The sequence below is a fragment of the Oncorhynchus mykiss genome, chromosome 9, assembly GCF_057628025.1.
Source record: "Oncorhynchus mykiss isolate SJ-2025 chromosome 9, ASM5762802v1, whole genome shotgun sequence".
Lineage (NCBI taxonomy): Eukaryota > Metazoa > Chordata > Actinopteri > Salmoniformes > Salmonidae > Oncorhynchus > Oncorhynchus mykiss.
Window position 1 is genome coordinate 47,413,413 of NC_143030.1, and position 24,957 is coordinate 47,438,369.

The 24,957-nt window shown below is 46.9% G+C and overlaps 1 protein-coding gene across 4 annotated transcripts; it reads left to right on the plus strand.

Annotated features, from left to right (window-relative positions):
* The first annotated feature begins 188 nt into the window (after window positions 1-188).
* Window positions 189-24,768, plus strand: LOC110532136 (polycomb group protein ASXL1). Of its 4 annotated transcripts, none has more exons than XM_036988051.2 (12): window positions 189-588; window positions 9,834-9,916; window positions 10,229-10,349; window positions 10,506-10,665; window positions 12,052-12,182; window positions 12,340-12,424; window positions 16,834-16,956; window positions 17,914-18,080; window positions 18,304-18,400; window positions 19,983-20,088; window positions 20,249-21,221; window positions 21,535-24,768. In XM_036988051.2, the coding sequence occupies exons 1-12, from the start codon at window positions 532-534 to the stop codon at window positions 24,265-24,267; spliced, it is 4,836 nt and encodes a 1,611-aa protein (XP_036843946.2). In that variant the 5' UTR covers window positions 189-531; the 3' UTR covers window positions 24,268-24,768. The 4 variants fall into 4 exon arrangements, with proteins under 4 accessions (XP_036843946.2, XP_036843947.2, XP_036843948.2 ...); XM_036988052.2 differs by having other exon boundaries at window positions 12,094-12,182; XM_036988053.2 differs by lacking the exon at window positions 16,834-16,956.
* Window positions 24,769-24,957: the final 189 nt, after the last annotated feature.

Below are 24,957 nucleotides of genomic sequence, written 5' to 3' on the forward strand. Positions count from 1 at the left end.
AGATAGTAGAGCCACAATGTCTTGTTCTCCGTCATTTCCTTCCCACTAGCGTTGGTTTGTAGCAGAGTGGCTACATAGAGAGGGGGTGGGGAGAGTTGTTTTGTGTTGCGTTCCTGCAGTGTGTTTGACCCTTAACCTCGTTGTTGTGTTCTCTCCGCCTTGCATTCCAAAGTGAGGTTTTCCTGCAGCAGATGTAGCTTCAACAGACGAGAGGCGCTCGTAGCTGCTAGGGTTCGCTCGTTACTGCGCTCCCCGTACGTGTTTACTAGATAGCTTCTCATGAGCCTTCTGTCACGTTACAGTGCACTAGACTAGAACAACAATAGTTTATATAAATGAATTAGCTCACCAAGGGACGTGCCTACCGAGCACAGGACGAGCGAGAAAACGAGCAACTGCGTGGTGGGAAGGCTAAGTTAGCGAAACGGAGAGAAACCGCTCAGCTAACGTAGCTTGCTGACCCATTGAAGCTATCGCAACTGCTGCTGGAGGAGCAACTGAGAGAGGATAGCTAGCTACTAGAGGGAGGAAATGAAGGACAAACAGAAGAGAAAGAAGGAACGCACGTGGGCTGAGGCGGCTCGCATGGTAATATACTACTAATTATTAGTTGTAATTGTGTAATGTACTGACAGCCCCTGTGCGACAGGATAGACGAACAACTGTCGGCAACCGAACAAAGATTGTACCGAGTCTGGTTGGCACTGCACGCAGCCCGCTAACGCTAGCTGGCAGGGAGTGCTCCAGCATTAAATTGCCAACATGTTAACAATGGAATAAATACATGCATTGAGCCCCTAATAACGTAATACCGTTTTTTATTCTCTTGATTTGCCATTCCGCGTGTGGCTGTAGCTAAACGAACCCTCATTGTTGACAGGCGCATAGCTAGCTGGCTAACGTTAGGGGGTACGTCTGCCTTCCCGTTTGACCCTTTGTTTGCTAGCTAGCATAACTCACTGTATTAGCAAGTTAACGTTAGCCAGACTACCACCATTTATTGAACATGTAACAACTACATATACATTTCCTAGTTAACCACCAAAACTGTTTCCCAGCTGACGTTAGTGTAATTAACGTTAGCTGTTCGTATTTTTTAACACATTTAGCCAGGCCCCTCTGTGGCTGGAGTCAACGAGGGTCAGGGGGGCATAACGTTAAGGTTACCACCCCCAGCTAATGTTAGCTCGCTGGGTGGCAGCTAGCTACAACCATATAAAGATGTGGATAAATCCTTCTTTATGTAGCCATCACCATAGTTTTTGGATAGCTAACCTGGTGCATGCGTGCAAATGTTTTTATGTAGCCATGTTGATAAATAAGCCAAATAAGAAGTAGCTTGTAGGCTACCGTAGTAGTATAGAAATCATGTCTGTGTTCTTGTGTACTGCAAGTCCTCAATGCTGCTTTTCGACTGTAACACCAGTGTTACACTAGTGTATACACCTTTATGTTATACTAGGGAAATTATATCCCTAGCTAGGGCTGAAAGTGAGGTTGTGACGAGCAGCAACAACCTCTGCATAATCTAAACAGTTGTGAGAATGTGTTAAAGTTCAGTCAGATCTACCAGAGCCATGGACCAATGAGACACAGGTGCCGGACCATAGATGGAAACAGGAAAGTCTGAGCCTTTTGGGTAAACAATGTGTGGAAATGCACCACAGTGTGTTTCTATGGTTAGTGCTATCTGGGATGTTTGGGACGTCCTTACCTGACCTTAACCCGTACTTTACCATTTACAAATCTAGATTTGTCAGACATTTTTCGGCCGTGGTTTCATCTGCTACATACACACTATTCTCTGTGCTTTGTAGAGGGGTCTAAATAGCTAGGTCTACTAAATGAGGCAAATAAAGTAATTTAGAGAGAGAGGGGAGAGAGAGAGGGGTTCATGTCATGCCACTCGGAATTGACTTTATGCTGAGCAGCATGATCAGGCCCCTACATTAGTTATGCAGAGCCCTAACAGTGCATATTTACTGCTATAAACAGTCTGCATCTGGCAAAAGTCCATTCATTTCAATGGGAGGCAGTCCACTCTTCTGCAACTGCCAGACGAGGCTGCGTTGCATAGCTGAGAGCTGCCCAGTGACACGAGCCTACCATACGAGCTAAATAACTTAGCTTGTTTCGAGGCAAGTAACACTGAAACATGCGTGAGAGCCTCAGCTGTCCTGGAAGGCTGTGATCACGCTCTCCACAGCTGATGTGAGTAAGACCTTTAAACAGGTCAACATTCACAAGGCCGCTGGGCCAGACGGATTACCAGGACATGTACTCCGAGCATGTGCTGACCAAACGTCTTCACTGACATTTTCAACCTCTCCCTGTCTGAGTCTGTAATACCAACATGTTTCAAGCAGACCACCATAGTCCCTGTGCACAAGAACACTAAGGTAACCTGCCTAAATGACTACCAACCTGTAGCACTCACGTGGTCATGGCTCACACCAACACCATTATCCCAGAAACCCTGGACCCACTCCAATTTTCATACTGCACCAACAGATCCACAGATGATGCTATCTCTATTGCACTCTACACTGCCCATTCCCACCTGGACAAAGGAACACCTATAGTGGGGCAAAAAAGTATTTAGTCAGCCACCAATTGTGCAAGTTCTCCCACTTAAAAAGATGAGAGGCCTGTAATTTTAAGTACACTTCAACTAGGACAGACAAAATGAGGGGGAAAAAATCCAGAAAATCACATTGTAGGATTTTTTATGAATTTATTTGCAAATTGCAAAAAAAAAAATTCTCATTTTGTCTGTCATAGTTGAAGTGTACCTATGATGAAAATTACAGGCCTCATCTTTTTAAGTGGGAGAACTTGCACAATTGGTGGCTGACTAAATACTTTTTTTGCCCCACTGTATGTGAGAATGCTATTCATTAACTACAGCTCAGTGTTCAACACCATAGTGCCCTCAGAGCTCATCATTAGGCTAAGGACCCTGGGACTAAACACCTCCCACTGCAACTGGATCCTGGACTTCATGACAACACATCCGCCACGCTGATCCTCAACACGGGCCCCTCAGGGGTGCGTGCTTAGTCCCCTCCTGTACTTCCTGTTCACCCATGACTGCACTTCAGGCACGACTCTTAACACCATCATTAAGTTTGCTGATGACACAACTGTGGTAGGCCTGATCACCGACAACAATGAGACTGCTTATAGGGAGGAGGTCGGAGACCTGATGAGTTTTGACTACAGGAAAGGGAGGACCGAGCACGCCCCCCCCCCCCCCCACTCTCATCGAAGGGCTGTAGTGGAGCAGGTTGAGAGCTTAATATTCCTTGGTGTCCACATCACCAACAAACTAACATGGTCCAAGCACACCAAGACAGTTGTGAAGAGGGCACAACAAAACCTATTCCCCCTCAGGAGACTGAAATGATTTGACATGGGTCCTCAGATCCTCAAAGGGTTTTACAGCTGCACAATCAAGAACATCCTGACCGGGGCCAAGCTGACCGTCGGCAAATCTTGGTCCAAGAGGCTTTTAAACAGCTTCTACCCCCAAGCCATAAGACTACCCAGACTATTTGCATTACCCCCCCGGAACGCTGCTGCTACTCTGTTGTTTTCTATGCATAGTCACTTTAATAACTCTACCTACATGTACATAATTACCTCAACATCGGTGCCCCCCGTACATTGACCCATTGACTCTACCAGTACGTACACCCTGTATATAGCCCCGCTATTGTTATTTACTGCTGCTCTTTAATTCTTTGTTATTCTTATCGCTTATTTTTTAAGGGATTTTCTTAACTGCATTTTTGGTTAAGGGCTTGTAAGTAAGCATTTCATTTCACCTGTTTTATTCGACAAATACAATTTGATATTATCATTGGTGCTTCTTGAGGATCTTGAACTGGATGCAGTTAATGACGCGTTTAATTTTATTCAGTTCACAATGCTATAAATCCTACCATGTTTTATATTGTACATGCATACTGCAGATGCGTTATAGCTCATTTCTCCTTCCTTAATATGGGTGTGGAAGTTCCTTAGATGCACAGGCCTGCATTTTAGGATGTGGCTCTGTTCAGTTGCCAGACCCTATTTTACTGTTTTCTGCATCCCTGCACGCCATGGAAGTGCTACAAAGCTCTGTGCCATTTTTGGTTTTGACTGTGCAGAGAATGCATGTATTTATAAGCTAAGGCCCATATGTCACTGCCGATTCTTGTGGAGAATGTGTAGCTTTTGGGAGCATAAACAATATTTATAGGCTGAGACTAATAACAGGAGTCCAGTGTGTTCTGAATCTTGTGCTATGCCATGCTAGGTTTGTGTGTAAAATAAGCATGTTCAAACTAAGGACTTCTGTCATTTGCTGAGGCATACAGAAATGACTGACCAATTAGTGTCACAAGACATATAGAGGCTGGAAACACACAAATACATTGCACGCTCACATTCAGGTAGATAGGCAGTTGTATATTCAACAAGATAGGGGCTCACACTTTACCAGTTCCATATATATATTTTATATTATATATATATATATATATATATATAACTGAGCAGGTTATTTTATTTTCTCCACAGATTGCAGAGTACCCTGATAGGTCTAACCTATTGACCATCTGGTTCCTCAGGGACAGTTTTCTATTTTTACGTTTTCTTCTGGGACAAGGACAAGAGAAATGTTACATTGATTGCCACATGTCGTAGCATTCTGTTATTCACCAACTACTCACCTAATCATGGAGCATACTGTTTCTCTATTGGGATCTGCATCTTTAGGGTGCGTGCGTGGTTGGTGGAGTGCTTGGAGGCTTTGTCTGCTTGTCTCTCCCTGACCAAAATACCCTTCCTCTCCATTCCATTTCCTGCTTGTATGTCCTTGGGTTCATTTGAAGCAGCACTCTACTACCCAGTCTGTATTATGTATTGTTCCTTCTCACGCATCCTGTCATGGCGACACACGGAGATACGCTGGATCGATCTCACAACCCCAACTATCTGTCTCTGGTCTTTTCATCTTCAGCATTGCAATTAATCAATAATTCACTGTATTTTTAAGTGAGTGGAGATGGCTGTTAAACCACAGGTTACTAGGCTGTGTAGTGATGTCACTTTAGAAAAAATATTAAGCTACATTGCCTGATAGATATGAATTGGTTCACCTAGAGTGATGGACCTAGTTGTGGGTTTGTGTTGTGTACTATTTCTGTCTTAGCGTATTGCTATAATTTCCCCTTTCTGCTGACAAAGCTTGAGTGGTTAACTCATGTGTTTTAAGCATTTTAATAAATACTTTTAAAAGTTTTAGGCACGGCCTTTCTGAGTCTTCCATTCTTGAGGTATGGAGTTCACATTTTGTTTCCACCCGATATTTCTGAAGCTTCTGTATTCACTGACTGTATGTATGGTACAGACTTATAGTTCGCCTCTATGAATGGGTTAGCTTTCTCCTAACTAGCTATAGCAGATGGACTCCGGTGGAGTTTTGTTTAGAGCCCTGATGCTCATTCTGAACATTAAAACACAAAGCTTGCGTTACAGTTTTGGAAACATAAGGAACGTGTCTTTCAACATTGAGAAATATTTTAATAAAGGTAAAATTACTACACATCTTTTTATAAGGTTAGTATTTCCACACAGCCATATCTCCATGTTGCAGCGCTTGTTTAAGGAAGATGTAGATGGCCACCTGTGCTAATTGGCTATCTAGCATGCTCTGAACACCTGTGTGTCAGCGTAAATGGAGAGGAAGTGCAGTTTGTCAACTGGAGGCACACAAAGCATATGGATCTGTGCTAATCTGCTACAGTAAGTGTATCTTTTTTTATTTGAAAGTTTATTTCTTGCTGATATGAAAGACAAGGGGAATATCAGCATATATCAGTTTTGAAAACCGTTTTGCAAGCGCGGCTATCCCCGACATTTTTTAAAAATATATATATTTTTTTACCTTGGTCAACCGATAGTCGTCTGTTCTTTCGACCAATCGATTGGTCAACATATTTATATGCGCATCAATCCATATATAGATACATCCGGTGTCTTGGTCAAATCAACTAGCAGTGCGCTTAACTATTTCAAACACCGAGCTTGGCTGATGCTTTAAGACTCACATGGCTAGAGGAAGTCCGACCGCAATTGATTTGATTGTGTTGGGCCGGACTCAGACTTGCTGTGTAAAAAAATATATAATAATTTAAAAATAAGATAGACTGCAAGCAACTGTGACTAGCACCCGTTGTCTCGCTCTCATCCCTGCTGCAGCGACCACCACAGAACATCAACAGTGTATCACGCTGTCTGTGTTGCTGAAGATGCAGCATAATTACAGCCATTTCTGACTGAAAAGTTCTGTTACCAAATTATTTGTTTAGGAAAAACATTCCCGATTTCCTCAACCCTTTCTCCATATCTCTTTAAGTGTGACACATGCACGTGACCAATAGGGCCTGACCTATAGCATATCATAATCACACCAATAAATTGGTTATAACAAAATCTGAACACCGTAACACATGTGACTGTCACATTCTCTGCCTTAATTTTGCAAACTCGAAGCAGGAATGTTTACTGGTTGCTCAGGAGGTAGAGGAAGGATGGTGAGTGGAATAAATTTGACTTGTGGAAAATATCAAATTTACATAATTATTCAGACCCTTTACTCAGTACTTTGTCGAAGCGACTTTGGCAGTGATTAGAGTCTTTTGGAGTATGACGCTACAAGCTTGTCACATGTATTTGGAGTTTCTCCCATTCTTCTCTGTAGATCCTCAAGCTCTGTCAGGTTGGATGGGGACCGTCGCTGCACAGCTATTTTCAGGTCTCTCCAAAGTTGTCTGATCGGGTTCAAGTCCAGGCTCTGGCTGGGGCACTCAAGGACATTCAGAGACTTGTCCCGAAGCCACTCCTGCATTGTCTTGTTGGAAGTTGAAACTTTGCCCCAGTCTGGGGTCTTAAGTGCTATGGAGCAGGTTTTCATCATGGATCTCTCTGCACTTTGCTCTGTTAATCTTTCCCTCGATTCTGACTAGTCTCCCCAGTCCCAGCCGCTGAAAAACGTCCCTACAGCATGATGCTGCCAGCACCATGCTTCACCGTAGGGATAGTGCCAGGTTTCCTCCAGACATGACGCTTGGCATTCAGGCCAATCTTGGTTTCTCATGGTCTGAGAGTATTTAAGTGCCTTTTGGCAAACTCCAAGCGGGCTGTCATGCGCCTTTTATTGAGGAGTGGCTTCCGTCTGGCCATTCTACTATAAAGGCCTGATTGGTGGAATGCTGCAGAGATGGTTGTTTTTCTGGAATGTTCTCCCATTGCCACAGAGTAACTCTGGAGCTCTGTCAGAGTGACCATTGGGTTCTTGTTCCCCTCCCTGAAGGCCCTTCTCCCCCGATTGCTCAGTTGGGCCGGGCAGCTAGCTCTAGGAAGAGTCTTAGTGGTTCTAAACTTCTTCCATTTAAGAATGATGGGGCCACTGTGTTCTTGGCGACCTTCAATGCTGCAGAAATGTTTTGGTACCCTTTCCCAGATCTGTGCCTCGACACAATTCTTTCTCGGATCTCTACGCACAATTCCTTCAACCTCGTGGCTTGGTTTTTGCTCTGACGTGCACTGTCAACTGTGGGACCTTATATAGACAGGTGTGTGTGCCTTTCCAAATCATGTCAGCTCAACAGGTGGACTCCCAAGTTGTAGAAACATTTCAAGGATGATCAATGGAAACAGGATGCACCTGAGCTCAATTTTGAGTCTCATAGCAAAGGGTCTGAATACTTATGTAAATAAGCTATTTCTGTTTTTATTTGTAATACATTTGCAAACATTTCTGAACCTTTTTGCTTTGTCATTGTGGGTTATTGTGTGTAGATTGATAAGAAAAAAATAAATATTTAATACATTTTAGATTAAGGCTGTAACGTAGCAAAGTCAAGGGGTCTGAATACTTTCTGAATGCGCTGTATATGGATGATTTATAGCCAGGCACATTTTAACTTAGGCTGTTAATTATAGGCCTAATTAAGTTGGTTTCCTCATCACTTCTTAGACAACGCTGCTGCCTCCACCTCATTGTTCTCCACATTATTATGCTGTTTAGCTTTGCTATTATGCACATGGCAACATGGTCTAGGAAAAGGCAATCCACTATCCAACGCAGGACAAGGCGCGTTTGTTAAATAATTTTTTCCCCCATTAGTGTTGCACCATTGTTCTTATGTTATTTAACCATATACACTACAGTTCAAAAGTTGGGGGTCACTTAGAAATGAAAACATACATGAAATGAGTTGCAAAATGAATAGGAAATAGTCAATATGTTGACGAGTTTATGAATAAAAACATTTTTTAAATTGAAATAATTGTTTAAACTTTAGTCAAAGAATCCTCCATTTGCAGCAATTACTGCCTTGCAGACTTTTGGCATTCTAGTTGTCAATTTGTTGAGGTAATCTGAAGAGATTTCACCCCATGCTTCCTGAAGCACCTCCCACAAATTGGATTGGCTTGATGGGCACTTATGTACCATATGGTCAAGCTACTCCCACAACAGCTCAATAGGGTGGAGATCCGGTGACTGTGCTTGCCACTCCATTATAGACAGAATACCAGCTGACTGCTTCTTCCCTAAATAGTTCTTGCATAGTTTGAAGCTGTGCTTTGGGTCATTGTCCTATTGTAGGAGGGAATTGGCTCCAATTAAGTGCCGTCCACAGGGTATGCCATGTTGTTGCAAAATGGAGTGATAGATCCATTTTACCCTGATATCTCCCACTTTACCACCAAAGCACCCTCAGACCATCACATTGCCTCCGCCATGCTTGACAGATGGTGGCAAGCATCTTTTCATTTTTTCTGCGTCTCACGAATGTTCTTCTTTGTGATCCAAGCACCTCAAACTTAGATTTGTCTGTCCATAACACTTTTTTCCAATCTTCCTCTGTCCAGTGTCTGTGTTCTTTTGCCCGTCCTAATCTTTTATTTTTATTGGCCGGTCTGAGATATGGCTTTTTCTTTGCAACGCTGCCTAGAAGGCCAGCATCCCGAAGTCGCCTCTTCACTGTTGACGTTGAGACTGGTGTTTTGCAGGTACTATTTAATGAAGCTGCCAGTTGAGGACTTGTGAGGCATCTGTTTCTCAAACTAGACACTCTAACCCACAAATGCTGATGCTCCAGATACTCAACTAGTCGAAAGAAGGCCAGTTTTATTGCTTCTTTATCAAAACAGGTTTCGGCTGTGCTAACATAATTGCAAAAGGGTTTTCTAATGATCAATTAGCCTTTTTAAAATGATAAACTTTGATTTGCTAACACAACGTGCCATTGGAACACAGGAGTGATGGTTGCTGATAATGGGCCTCTGTACGCCTATAGATATTCCATAAAAATCAGCCGTTTTCAGCTACAGATGTCATTTACAACATTAACAATGTCTACACTATTTCTGATAAATTGTTTATTTTAATAGACAAAAAATGAGCTTTTCTTTCAAAAACAAGCACATTTCTTAGTGACCCAACTTCTGAACGGTAGTGTACAATTTCAGTAACATGTCTTAGAGTGATGGACTGTGCCATCCCCACGGCCTCCACAATGGTTCAGTCCACTCAGACAGGTGTCTTCTACAACGTTATTTGCAAAATATTTTTACTACTGCTCGACTAAAGAAATCTTGGTCAACCAACAGCCCATCGACTAAACAATCGACCAGTCGAATAAATGGTCAGTTATAGTACACACGCAGCCAACCGTGAGCGACGCTAACAGCTATTTTCGAGAGCTATGATTAGGCCCAACTCTCAAATGTTCTGTGTTTGCTCTAACATGTTCATTACTTATTGTATTTTTCAGGTTCTAGAGAACTTCTCTGATGCCCCCATGACGCCCAAGCAGATCCTGCATGTTATCCAGACCAAAGGACTCAAGGAAATGAGGTCAACAACCACACACCCACACCTTTTGATTAACGCACATCTCTACTATAATATGTAATGTATGTACAATAATAATATCACTCGTTTTATGTAAAATAAGTAACTCACTTTGTAATTTTTCACCATTCCCCCATGATCTCTACCTGGCGGGATACACAATGTGTTCCACAAAAACAGAAGGTGAGATGGCACAATAACAAAAGGAAAATATTATCATTCTTTATTTTTTTTGTGCGGTCTCTTTGCATACCATAGCTTGCAAGTTCACATTTTTTGTCTGCTTCTCACACTCATCTGCTCTTCTCTGTCCATAAGTGGCACGGCCCCTCTGGCCTGTCTGGTGACCATGCTGCACTCCCAAGTGAGGGGGGACCGAGTAAAGAACAGCATCTTCTTCAAGCTTCCTGGCAGGATGAGTCTGTTCACTTTAAAGGTATGGAACAAGCCCACTCCATTCACCAAATCTCTTGAACATGCGCACATACAACTCTTATCCCTACCCCTTATAAACGCCATACAAACCTCTACCTAAAATGCACATGCACACACGTTTCTGATAGGAGTCACTTTTCTGACTCTCCCTCTGCAGAAGAACGCTCTGCAGTGGACCAAGAGTTCGACAGAGGCGGAGACAGCGGACACCACCACACAGGCTACCGCTTCCACTGCAACAGCAGGGCCAACGGAAGGGGGGGAGCAAGAGAGCTGTGACTCCATGGAAATGATTGCGGCCAGCGGAGAGAATGACGGTGTGTATGGTCACATCTACTGTAAATTAGTGTTAGAGTTTACATTACTTACCTCTAGTGCTGTCACAATACCAGAATTATTTTTTAGGGCTTACTTTTACCATAGCCTATACATAATCCAATAAGCATTATCAGCTGTAGCCCAACTGATGCAGCATAATGGCTAAATAAATAGGCTGAAGCACAGGATTGCATATATGCATACCCCATTGGGCAAATCCTTAGCTGGATCCCAAACTCTAAACATGATCTTGTTACTAGTTAGCAACGTATTGATGACTTTAATGTCCCCATAAACACAGTGGATATAATGTAGGCGTCTGTTAGAATTATCCAGTGTTACATTTAGCCCGAGTCTCCCCTATGCACTCACTGTGAATTAAGGAGCGCTAGCACGCCGAACCATGCTGATGTACTCCGTTTTAAAACTGTGCTGTTTGCGCTCATTTTTAGGAGTTGTAGTAGCGATCGAAAGCTGGGATTCCCTTTTTTTTATAAACAAAGGCTATCAAAACTTCTTTCAAATGCGTTTTCCCCACGATTGCATTAAACAACAAGCTGACTAGGTAAATAGGTCAACTATTCCACTATGAGGTTATCTGATTTGCTGTTCGTTACTCGTCTTGTTCAGGCAAATTACTAGACTGACTTAATCCTCTGTCAGTATACAACATGAGACAGAAGAACCGAAAGTAACACATTGGAGTTATGGACCATTTTTCAAGTTTGGTTACAACGTGCAACCTGACTCACTGCCCATTTTCTCAACCACTGTTTACTGTTTATCCACCTTTTTGTTTTTACCACTACATCCCTGGTCTTTATTAAGCACAAAAATCAAATGCTATTTAATTACTGTGACTGGTCTGTTCAAAGGTGCTTTCGAAACAACACCGGAATATGTATTGTGATACAGGCGGAAGGCGCATGCCCACGAGAGGGCTTTTTGAACAAAAACTGGGAATCGGAGACAGGTTTTTTTCTCCCTAAGCACACACATGCGCAGGCACACACACACAGGCACACATGACACTGCCATCCCCGGCCTAGATCTGTGTGTTTGTCTGTGCACTTTAAAAAAATGTTTTTTAAAGAGAAGCATTTATTGTTTATTTGTATGGGAGCTGCTGTTTATGCGAGTCTTTGAATGCATGGCTGATAAATTCTAGATGATAAACGCACCATCACCAATTGTGGTAACAGAAACCGAAACGTGCAGTGTGAAAAGCCTTCTAGTCAGTGTATGTGATCCATGGACCATTTGTCATCAACTATGCCAGTTGGAACCCAGTAAAGAGTAACAATTTTGATATATGACCATACCCTTCTCTGCCCCTCCCCTAACCCTAACCCTAACCCCCCCCCTCCCCACACACACACACACAGCGTCAGTAGATGAGAGCTCATCCAGTGCGTCCTGCTCCACAGAGCCCCAGACCAGGCTGAGTAGGTCTGGAGTCTCTGGACAGGTGCGCTCCGAGGCCCAGGCGCAGACCCGACTAAGCCGATCCAGACAGGTATGCTTTACCCCCCCACTCCCTCTGAAGAGGTTTTGGATATAATGTATAAGAAATAATTGCGTATTGAAGATCCCCTTTATCTCTGACTTAGTGATAGAATGCTAAGACTGATGTTATTACCTCTCACCATGTCCCCTGCTCTCCTTTGCTGCAGTCGGGCAGACAGAGGAAGAAGGCTGTGATGATGCCACGCGTGGTCCTCACTCCACTCAAGGTCAATGGTGACCACGTCCCATCAGGTTAGCACTGCTCTCTACTAGCCCCTTTGCTACCCTAACCCCATCTCTCTGTGCCCACACACACACTTCCTGGGCAGCAAATTGTGGTAGCATTACACACCAACACCATTTGAGTCCTATGCCTACGGTGGTCTTGGACCATTTCGCACCCAGCATTGGCCTCTGCTCCTTTTGCGAGTCTTGTCATTTATATGTTGCCTATTTACTGTTGCAGCAGCATTCTTAGACCGTAACCTCTGAGCTCTTCAAGTTCCTCAGCAAACTTGGGGTAAAACAAACACCTGTCTGTGAATGGCCTTCAAACTGTTTTCTCATTAGTACAGTCTATGGGAAGAGTGTAGAAATGGCTGGTGTGTTGACAAATGTCACCACAGCACCACCAAAAGATGACCTGTGTGCTCTAGTGTTGGGCGATTTTACAATTGGATCGACTATCAAAGATGTTTGACAGCCATCGTTGATCTTGATGTCACAAATGATGGGTTGAATTTGAGTCTGGCGGTGGACAAGAGCGCAGCGCAGTGAACACACAGCAGGGTGACCTGCCAAATGGTCCATTCCCTATTTGCCATAGCATAAATGTTCAATACATATGTGGTAGTTAAACTATTAACATATTGCAAGAGAACAATGCAAATTGTAGAAAGAGCGGAGAGCACCAAAGCAGCGCATAATGTCAGATGGGGCCTAACATGCTGTCTAGATCGGGTGTGCACCATTGCGCGCATGTTGATTTTGTACATCTACACCAGATGTGATCCAGAATTATCAAAAGGAACTCTGAATCAACTATGTTAATTTGGAGACTGGTCGAAACACGTGAAACATTTAGCTAGCTTGCTGTTGCTAGCTCATTTGTCCTGGGATATAACCATTGGGTTGTTATTTTACCTGAAATGCATAAGGTCCTTTTTCCCCCTGGGTCTTTGTAGAATTTTGAGTTTCACAAAATTGTATGTTCTCTTCTCCAAAAATGAATCCACAGATAAAAGGGGAAACATAGTTAGTTTCTAGTAATCTCTTCGCCTTCAGTAGAAGTAGTTGTCTTCTTCTGTGGACTTTTATGTCGATTGGCAACCAACTTTAAGGTGCATTACCACCGACTGAAGTGTGGACCTCAGTTCATCTTTCCTATAACATTCTTTATAACACTTGAATGAACATGGCGTGCGTTTTTAAACGAATAAACCGATTAGGATATGCCTATACAAATCCTAAATATAGACCTACATGTTAAAAAATAAATCAAAGTAGCCTTAACAAAATACTAAAATAAAAAAGCAAAAATGTTCTGTTTTTTTAATAAGATGCATCTGGATTTGAATATAGGCTACATTTTTTAACTGAAATGAAGTACCATTAGGTTTAGTAGTTTTTTACCATGTCTCAAGCCTACCTAAATGTTTCTGGCAATGTTTACCTTTTCTAGTGAACTCAGAACTCAGGTTTGTGGTCTGTCCGTCTTTTGTCCTAATAATCTTTTTGCGTATGCTGCAAGGGACTTCGTCAGGTCTGCTGGCTCACCTTTATCATTCGGCCTGAAATCGAAGAACTTCCAACTTGGTGTCGACATGCTTTTCTTTCCCACCAAGTCACCATATGTTTTTTTCCCCGGATTTAGCTTAAGCTATACTTATGAAATCCGGTCACTTTTTTTACTGTCGGAAAGTATCCCTATTGAAGAAACTACACTTGATATGCTATAATTAAGCTACAAGGCCTGAGGTGTGGTATATGATATATATTACTGCTCAAAAAAATAAAGGGAACACTAAAATAACACATCCTAGATCTGAATGAATGAAATATTATTATTAAATACTTTTTTCTTTGCATAGTTGAATGTGCTGACAACAAAATCACACAAATTATCAATGGAAATCAAATTTATCAACCCATGGAGGTCTGGATTTGGAGTCACACTCAAAATTAAAGTGGAAAAACACACTACAGGCTGATCCAACTTTGATGTAATGTCCTTAAAACAAGTCAAAATGAGGCTCAGTAGTGTGTGTGTGTGGCCTCCACGTGCCTGTATGACCTCCCTACAACGCCTGGGCATGCTCCTGATGAGGTGGCGGATGGTCTCCTGAGGGATCTCCTCCCAGACCTGGACTAAAGCATCTGACAACTCCTGGACAGTTTGTGGTGCAACGTGGCGTTGGTGGATGGAGCGAGACAGAGGTGCTCAATTGGATTCAGGTCTGGGGAACGTGCGGGCCAGTCCATAGCATCAATGCCTTCCTCTTGCAGGAACTGCTGACACACTCCAGTCACTTGAGGCCTAGCATTGTCTTGCATTAGGAGGAACCCAGGGCCAACCGCACAAGCATATGGTCTCACAAGGGGTCTGAGGATCTCATCTCGGAACCTAATGGCAGTCAGGCTACCTCTGGCGAGCACATGGAGGGCTGTGCGGCCCCCCAAAGAAATGCTATCCCACACCATGACTGACCCACCGCCAAACCGGTCATGCTGGAGGATGTTGCAGGCAGCAGAACGTTCTCCACGGCGTCTCCAGACTCTGTCACATGTGCTCAGTGTGAACCTGCTTTCATCCGTGAAGAGCACAGGGCGCCAGTGGCGAATTTGCCAATCTTGGTGTTCTCTGGAAAATGCCAAATGTCCTGCACGGTGTTGGGCTGTAAGCACAACCCCCACCTGTGGACGTCGGGCCCTCATACCACCCTCATGGAGTCTGTTTCTGACCATTTGAGCAGACACATGCACATTTGTGGCCTGCTGGAGGTCATTTTGCAGGGCTCTGGCAGTGCTCATCCTGCTCCTCCTTGCACAAAGGCGGAGGTAGCGGTCCTGCTGCTGGGTTGTTGCCCTCCTACGGCCTCCTCCACGTCTCCTGATGTACTGGCCTGTCTCCTGGTAGCGCCTCCATGCTCTGGACACTACGCTGACAGACACAGCAAACCTTCTTGCCACAGCTCGCATTGATGTGCCATCCTGGATGAGCTGCACTACCTGAGCCACTTGTGTGGATTGTAGACTCCGTCTCATGCTACCACTAGAGTGAAAGCACCGTCAGCATTCAAAAGTGACCAAAACATCAGCCAGGAAGCATAGGAACTGAGAAGTGGTCTGTGGTCACCACCTGCAGAACCACTCCTTTATTGGGGGTGTCTTGCAAATTGCCTATAATTTCAACCTGTTGTCTATTCCATTTGCACAACAGCATGTGAAATTTATTGTCAATCAGTGTTGCTTCCTAAGTGGACAGTTTGATTTCACAGAAGTGTGATTGACTTGGAGTTACATTGTGTTGTTTAAGTGTTCCCTTTATTTTTTTGAGCAGTGTAATAGAAAGTCAGTGGCTTGACAGTTGGCACTGGGGGGGGGAATAGAGTCAACGTCAACACGGCCGTGAAACTTTCTGAACATTGCGGATAGAAATAGAATGACTTAAATGGTTAATATACCACTGCTAAGGGCTGTTACTCATGACCCAACTCAGAGTGCCTGGACACAAACCTTAGCCGCTGTATATTGGCCATATATCACAAATCCCAGAGGTGCCTTATTGTTATTATAAACTGGTTACCAATGTAATTAGAGCAGTAAAAATATATGTTTTGTCATCCATGTAGTATACAGTCTGATATACAACTGCTGTCAGCCAATCACCATTCAGGGCTCGACCCACCCAGTTTATAATATAATTATTTTTTAAGGGTAGGCTAATATAACTATCTATGTATTTTTATGGACAAGAGAATCATAGCCCTACCAATTTGAAAATTATTCTGCAGCCTAGACTAGATAAAATAACTAGGCCTCGCAATGTGTCCTTAATATTGTGTTCTCTTTTCCGTGCGCAAAATAATGTGCGATCAAATTGTAGATCAACCCTAGTGAGCTGCTCATGTTTGACCGTACTCCTTATGTGTGCACCCAGAGTATTTCTCTCATTCTGAGGTGCCCCAGAAGATCCTCCCTTCTTGTGGTTCTGTCCGTCTCTGCGTGCAGAATAACCTTCCCTTGCCCTCACTGACCTGAGTGCAACTTCCAATACCCTCCTTCTTTCTGTGTGTACCTGGAATATCAGTCCCTCCCTCCTGCCTTACGTTTAGCTGCCCAGTAAACCTGATTTGCTCTGTATGAGAGAGGGTGAGGTGAGCACTTTCTCAGATGTCTGCTGCACCCCCCCCCCCCCCACCCTCCTCTCTGTGTTTGTGGGCCTGGGTAACTGCTCCTCTTGCTTTGTTATGTGCTGCTCACCCCTCCCAACCCCCCCATCCCACCCGTGCTATTGGCTCTGCTGTCCCCCCTTTTGGATTGTCTGCCTGATCTGCCCTCCCCCGCTTGTAAACATCCCCCCCCCCCCCCCCCCCCCCCCCTTACACACGTGATGGGAGTGTCTCACCAGGCTCCCCCTCCTCCCCACCTCTCCCCCTTAGGAGCAGCGGGGAGGCGCAGGGAAGGCTCTAGGGGGGGTCCAGGCCCCACGCTCCGTGCCCGCCCTGAACTGGCTAGCTGGAAACGCCCCCAGCACTTCAAGAGCATTCGTGGCCACCACTCAGGTACAGGGGTTAGACCCGGGTATAATCACCCCCAACCAACATCCCCCTCAGTAACCACGAAAACGCCAAACCCCTCTCTCCCCCTCAGTCTACCCAATTATCAAACCCTAAACAATTAGCAACCCAAAAATCCCCTGGATTTGTGGAAGCTTAGTCTGTTGCACTGTGGTTGAATTCAACAAAATGTATTTTTCTCTTCATTGACTGTCCCATTTTTATTTAGTCCAATTCAGCAGGGAGGGGGACGGGTTCAGCTGTGAAGCATTTTTTTCCCTCCCATCATTGTTCAGGACATCTTTGGCAGAGAGAGATGCCTGATGGACCTGAACTGTAAACAACTTCACAAATCTTTATCTTATGACTTGAATTTAGCTATCACAAAGGAAAAGGCCAAACATCATAGTCTAGATATAGCACACGATCTGTAGAACTATTAGATGTATATAGATGTTGCGCAGGTCAGCTGTCTACAAATGTTTATTTATTTTACCTTTATTTAACCAGGTAGGCAAGTTGAGAACAAGTTCTCATTTACAATTGCGACCTGGCCAAGATAAAGCAAAGCAGTTCGACACATACAACAACACAAATAAGCACCAAACGTGGACAGGGTGATTTGGTAGCTAACTAATGGTACACTGGTCTCTAACATTGTCAGGATTGCATTGGTCGCTAATGCTAACAGGCAGTGCTTTGCAGGTTGCTAACTGAATGCCAGGGTCGGCTAGCTATCCCAACACTAGCCATCCGGCCAGGACTTACTTAACCGCTCACTGACTGACAGCTGTTGTGGTTGTGTTGGCTGCTAAGCTAAACACCTACTGTGCTGCTGCTGGCTGGCAATGGAATGGCCACGCTGTGCTTGCTGTTAGTTGAATGAATGTGTTTAAACCTAGGGTTGGATAGCATTAGCCACTTGCTAACCCGTGCAGGCCTATGGGTTGTGTTTGTCTGCAGGGCCCATGAAGAGGAGCCGAGGTGGGGTGGAGGTGGACTTTGAGACGCCTGGCTCAATCCTGGTCAACACAAACATCAGGGCCCTCATCAACATGCGCACCTTCTCTGCCTTCCCAGCGCAGTACCAACAGCAACTCCTGCAGCTCCTCCCTGAAGTCGACCGCCAGGTGAGTGCGCACGCTCAGAATTTATCATTATACTCATAGTTTATAACTGATAGTTTATAACTGGGACACTTTTCCCTGGAATAAAAAGCTTTTTCAATGGAGATTCCCTATTGGAGCGTGCCTTTTAGTCGAGCCCATAACGTCTCGTCATTTCTGTGCCATATTGTTTTTGGTATTTCTCTGGAATGTAACCCAAGTATGTTCTGTCTTCCTTCTTCTCTAGGTGGGACCTGACGGTCTGGCTCGCCTCAGTAACTCGGCTCTCAACAATGAATTCTTCACTCACGCCTCCCAGAGCTGGAAGGAAAGGCTCGCTGAGGGTTAGTACCTAACTGTAGTTAGTTATAATGTACACATATAATGTGATTAAGGGGGTTAGTGACTGGCTGCACATATAGTGAACACCTTCCCTTCAGGGTTTAATTGGCTAACAATTTATTTGGCCAGGAATATTTCCAGGTATTTTTTCAGATATAACACGGTGTACAATAATAACTCAAATCAAATTGTTTTGGTCACATACACATGGTTAGCAGATGTTATTGCGTGTGGAGTTAAATGCTTGTGCTTCTAGCTCTGACAGTGCAGTAATCTAACAATTCCACAATTACTACCTAATACACACAAATCTAAGTAAAGGGATGGAATATATACATATAAATATATGGATGACCGAGTGGCATAGGCAAGATGGTATAAAATACAGTATATACATATGGGATGAGTAATGCAAGATATGTAAAGATTATTAAAGTGACTAGGGATCTATTTATTAAAGTGGCCAATGATTTCAAGTCTGTATGTAGCAGCAGCCTCTCTGTTTGCTAGTGATGGCTAATTAACAGTCTGGTAGCCTTGAGATTGAAAAATAGCTTCTGTCTCTCGGTCCCAGCTTTGATGCACTTGTACTAACCTTGCCTTCTGGATGGTAGCGGGGTGAACAGGCAGTGGCTCGGGTGGTTGTTGTCCTTGATGATCTTTTTGGCCTTCCTGTGACAATAGATGCTGTAGGTGTCCTGAATACCGCACCACCCTCTGAAGAGCCCTGTGGTTGTGGGCGGTGCAGTTTCCGTACCAGGCGGTGATGCTCTCAATTTTGCATCTGTAAAAGTCTGAGGATTTTAGGTGACAAGCCAAATTTCTTCAGCCTCCTGAGGTGCCCCACTGCTGTCCCGTTGATGTGGATAGGGGGGTGCTCCCTTTGCTGTTTCCTGAAGTCCACGATCATCTTGTTTTGTTGACGTTGAGTGAGAGGTTGTTTCCCTGACACCGCACTCCGAGTGCCCTCCCCTCCTCCCTATAGGCTGTCTCGTTGTTGTTTGTGATCAAGCCTACTACTGTTGTCTGCAAACTTGATGATTGAGTTGGAGGCGTGCATGGCCATGCAGTCTTGGGTGAACAGGGAGTACAGGAGGGGGCTAAGCACACACTCTTGTGGGGCCCCAGTGTTGAGGATCGATGAAGTGGAGATGTTGTTTCCTACCTTCACCACCTGGGGGTGCCCCGTCAGGAAGTCCAGGATCCAATTGTACAGGGCGGGGTTGAGACCCAGTGCCTCAAGCTTAATGATGAACTTGGAGGGTACTATGGTGTTCAATGCTGAGCTGTAGTCAATGAACAGCTTTCTTACATAGGTATTCCTCTTGTCCAGATGGGACAGGGCAGTGTGATGGCGATTGCATAGTCTGTGGATGTATTGGGGCGGTATTCAAATTGAAGTGGGTCTAGGGTGGCAGGTAACTCTCTTGGGGAAACCAGAAAGTGCCCATTGATACTACAACATAGCTTCCTAGTAAATACCAGGGGAAACAATCAGTCAATACACAAATTCATGTATTATTTAAACCCCTATAGCCAGATATCTGTGGATTAATCTTGTCCAATATTGTTTGACCTACTCAGGGGAGTTCACTCACGAGATGCAGGTGCGATTTCGCCAGGAGATGGAGAAAGAGAAGAAAGTGGAGGCATGGAAGGAGAAGTTCTTTGAGGAGTACCACGGTCAAAAGTAAGTCTCCTGAACACACCCCGTCACATCAGTATTTTTTTAAGCTCGCTCTTATTCCATGGACCATTTAGAAAATTACTTTCATTATTTCAATTGGGTGAAAGTGTCTTTTATAAATGGTATATACTCTGTGCACTAACGTTGTGATCTATGGCTGCAGGTCTGGCCTGACCCGGGAAGAGTCTCTGAAGTTGACAATGAGTGAAGAGGCCGATGCTGCCGCCAGCGCCCTGGAGAGTGAGGTGGCATCTGTGGCTGCAGGAACGCCCAAGCGCCGTGGTGTGGGCAGGAGGCGGCGGGACGGCAGGATGAGACGGCGAACGCGTGCAGACATGAGACGCAGGGCGCGGCGCACCCTCTGCAAGACCAACTCCCCCGCCATGCAGACCCCCGAGCAGCCGGAGGGCACACTCACTCTAGACGCTGTTGCCTCTGTCTCTGCGCCCTCTCCCGTCCCAGAGGCCACCATGGTGCAGGGAGAGGTGGTGCTACAGGCCGAATCTGGACTGGAGACCCCGGCCCAATCTGCCTCCCTAGAGCCCACGCCCTGCCCTTCCCCTGTGCCCACGCTCCTGTCTGTGACCGTGCCTGAGCCTGAGCCCACCCCGACCCCCAGCCCCAGCCCTGCATCCGTCAGTGCCATCGACGAGCCTGAAGTCACTGCCCGCCTGCTCCCCGAAGAGCTTGCACCCGCCATCGCCTCAACATCTCCCTCCTCCTCGTCCTCCTCCTCCTCCTCGTCCTCCTCCCCTTCCTCCTCTCCCTCCTCAACCTCCGAGAGGCAGGGGGCGTTCACCGCCGGCTTGGACTCTTCTTCCTCTTCCTCCTCCTCCACGGCCGCCGCCACCGCCGATCCACTAGACGATGGGGCCTCTGTGGTCACCTCGGTCACGGGGGGAACGGCCACCAGCAGCCAGGAGAGCAGCCCTGCAGCCAGCCCCACCCCCACTGCCGCCACCTCCACCCAGACCAAGGAGCAGAAGAGGAGGCCAGACGAGACCCAGGCCTTCTCCAGCTTCCCCGAGAAGAGGCCGCGAATAGAAGATCGTCAGTCCTTTCGTACCACAATCGACGGGGTCCACACGGAAAAGCCGCAGCCGACAGCAGAGGAGCCCAAGGTCCCACCTATCCGGGTATGAAGTCACCATTTGTAATTGTAAGTCTTTATTGTGACTAGTGGTGCAGTGGCAGGCACCCAATTTCCTAAGACCTGGAGTCCACAATCTGTAAAGTAAGTTGGATTATTTTTTGATTTCTGTCTCCACAAAACATTTCAAATCAACTTGACAAAGACCACGTTCTTTCTCTGAAGATGGTAAATCAATAGAGATGATTGACTCTGGGTTTCGGTGTGAGATTATTAGCCAAGCAATGCATGTGAATGTCCTGTATATGGCCTTGGTAAATTCCATATTTGACATGCTCTCCTTCTCTCTGTCCCTCCAGATTCAACTCTCCAGAATCAAACCGCCCTGGGTCAAAGGGCCGCCAACCTACCAGATCTGTCCCCGCATTGTGCCCCCCGGTGAGGGCTTGCGGCGCACGGGGACGGGGGCGCGCACCCTGGCGGACATCAAAGCTCGCGCCCAGCAGGCCCGGGCCCAGCGCGAGGCCGCTGCTGCTGTTGCAGCCACTGGGGACGGGCCAGGGCCCGGCGGGGGCAGGGCTGGTTCTGGGCTACCGGATCGCAGCAGTGGAAGACGAACTCGAGAGCACCCAGGACCCGTCGAGCCCGGAGGAGGAGGAGGAGGAGGAGGAGGAGGAGCAGGAGGCGTGGAGGAGCAGGGATCGCCTGCGGGCTCTCATCCGCCTGGAACACAACTACAGCTGTCCAATGTAGAGCCCTCCTCTACCCCCACCCCCCACACAGCTGCCTCATCCCCCTCCCTGTCTACCTCCTCCAACCCCTCCCTGTCCTCTTCAGAGCCCCCGCAGACCCCCACTCCACCCCTACCCACCCAGGAGGAGCGGCTGGGGGAGCTGAGTGGGGAGGAAGGGGCTACACTAACACCACCACCAGTCAAATGCACCACCAACGGACTCTCGGACAAGGCAGCGCTTCTGAAGCCTGAGACTGTGTCCAGCCACCTCCAAGGGCAAAGCGAGGGGGCCGACTGTGACAGGACAACGACCCAAAGCGGTCCCTTGGCACCCACCTCCATCCCAGATTCTCTGCCCAGGTTCGGGGCCCAGGGAGTGGATGTGATCAGGTCCCTGGCCGGCACCGAGCAGGCCAGGGGGGGAGGAGGGGGTGTCATCCAGCATGGTTCCCACCACGTGGGTCCACAGGAGAACCCCCCCACCCCGGCTAGAGAGGGCCGCATCCAGGGCGAAAGGCAGCAGTCGGAGCCCCTGGGGAGGGAGAGAGAGACAGCCTCTCTCCCTCGTCTCCCACCCTCAGTCAGAGAGGACGACGCAGGGCATCACAGCGACTCCACGGAGACGGCCTCCGACTGTGAGAACGAGAGCCAGGAGGAGGAGCCCCACCTGAGCACATGGCGCCACCACCTGCCCGCTCAGCGCAACGGCAACATCCAGCACCTCCAAAGGCTGTCTCAGAAGGCCCATGGCCAGCCTGTGATCTGCAGTCCCCCTTCACAGCAGAACCAGCAGCCGGTCATCCAGGCCCATGTGTCCAACCAGCACGGCCAGACGGTCATCCAGCCCTGCTTCCCCAACGGCCTGCCCAGCCAGAGTCTCATGCAGCCGGGACAGAATCCGCAGCAGCCTGGACGCACTCCCCACCCAGACCAACAAGCTATCGCTGCGCCACACCCCAAAGCCCAGAGGGGGCACAAAACAGACGCCATCGAAGACTACAAAGCATCTAGCCGTTGCTTGGCTGATGAGGACTGTAGGCTGGGGCTGAATCCCTCTCCCACCGCTAGCTGCAAGAGGCTCCCTAGTTCTGCCCGGCCCGTGTCTACAGTGGAGGCCAACAACCCTCTGGTCACCCAGCTGCTCCAAGGCAGCCTCCCGCTGGAGAAAGTCCTGCCGCAGACGCACTCGGCTAGCAAGCTGGAGATCAACCGCCTGCCAGAGGGGCTTCAGTCAGGCCCCAAGTCCCAGCTCAGCCGGCAGCAGCAGACCAGGAACCCAGGCACTCGCTTCAGGGGCCCCCCAGAGTCCGGTACGATGGAGTCGCTGGTCCCCGAGTTGTCCTCTCAGAACCAGCAGAAGTCCCCTGCTGGCCGAGGAGGCTCCCCTGGAGCAGGCAGGAGCTTTGCGTCCTCTCCCCCAGGCACAGTACCCTCCCGCATGGCCTGCCTGCTGGAGGAGGCCTCCTCTCGGGCCACGGCCATGCAGCAGTATCTCTCCCAGCAGCCAGCTGGTGCCGTTCCCCCCGGGGCTGTGCCCGTCATTACATCCCTCTCTTCTTCGTCCTCTTCCTCCAGACGCAACTCCCAGGAGTCGGCCGTCATCAGAGAGTCTCCAGAGAGGCACCACAACTTCACCCAGCCGCGGGCCACCCCGGACGCCCCATCGCCCCCGCACAGCAACCTCGGCCTCTCTGACGTGGTCCCCACTGTCAAGATCAACTGGCACCCTTCCAAACCCCACCCCCCACACCAACAGCAGCTTTCGCCCGTGAAGAGCGAGGTCACCTCCCGGCCCTCTTGCCAAACTCTTGCCAAAACCTCTCCCTCTGGCCCCATGGCAGGTGGCGGGCCAGGTGTGGTGGTCACCAAAAAGGAGGCAGTGAACTCTATGGACGGTTACCTGACTGGAGGAGGTATAGGAGGAGGTGGGGCTATGGAGGGACTGCTGAACATGGAGATGTCCTTAGCCCGCATGGCTAAGAAGGAGGCGCAGAGCAAAGCTCAGTACTCCTCATCTTCCTCCTCCTCCCTCCCTTTCCAGCTCTACGGAAAGCTGCCTAAGCAGGGTGGCGTGGCGTCACCCGGTTTCAGCTACACGGCCAACGTGTCTGTGGTGGACGGCAGCGGCTTCTCGAGGAGCATCGCTGACGGCGTCCTGCAGCTGCGTCAGCGCCACAGCGCTAGCCAGAGCGCCACACTCAGCATCCAGGCGTTCGCCGACAGCGCCGCTGAGGAAGTGGCCCTCAAGTGCTCGTGCCGCCTCAAGGCCATGATCATGTGCCAGGGCTGCGGGGCCTTCTGCCACGACGACTGCATCGGCCCCTCCAAACTGTGTGTCTCCTGTCTGGTGGTCAGATAGGAGCTTTCTCTGACGTTATCACGGTGTTGGTGGTTTGATGTTATATGCTGTGCCACCTTCAGCATACCTGCTCCATGTATAAACTGTTAACTAACCTAACACACCCCGAACTTGAGAGAAACAAGGGTGTGGGACTTCAGGCTTTGACATGTACATAACCCTTGGAAGTGTTGCCTTGTATTATAAAATCGGTATGTATTTTTTTGTTGCATATTTTTTCTAATGCTGTTATGTTGATGTAATTATTATTTTGTTATAATTATTAATATTGTGAATTTATTTGGCACGGTTGATTGTAAATTGTGCCTTTTTTTATTCTTTCCTCAAAACATTTACCTCATCTTATCTTGACACACCTGTCAGCAGTTCAGTGTGAAAATGGTGGCCGTTATTGTTTGTTTTCCTCTCTGGCCCTGCATGGAGGGCTTGGAGGGGGATTTGTTCTTGTCTCTTTCTTGCAAAGAAATATTTTTTTAATCATTAAAGCAAGCATAAATTACATTGTTCAGTTTTGTAAGTGCTTTCATTCTATTTTTCCCTGCACAAAATCAAGTCTGTACTCTGCAGCTAAGCACAGTATTCAAAATGAATAACTAAGATTGAGCAGTCTGGTGTTAAGCAATGGCACTCATTTTGGATTTTCTGGCAGTATAGTTCAACTTACAACTTTTGTCACACGTAGATATTTAT

Bases quoted from the DNA above. Each gene is read 5' to 3' on its own strand.
- LOC110532136 (XM_036988051.2), top strand. From the start codon at position 532: ATGAAGGACAAACAGAAGAGAAAGAAGGAACGCACGTGGGCTGAGGCG. The intron at 10,666-12,051 runs GTGTGTATGGTC...ACACACACACAG, and splicing joins GGCCAGCGGAGAGAATGACG to CGTCAGTAGATGAGAGCTCA. The intron at 20,089-20,248 runs GTAAGTCTCCTG...CTATGGCTGCAG, and splicing joins GAGGAGTACCACGGTCAAAA to GTCTGGCCTGACCCGGGAAG.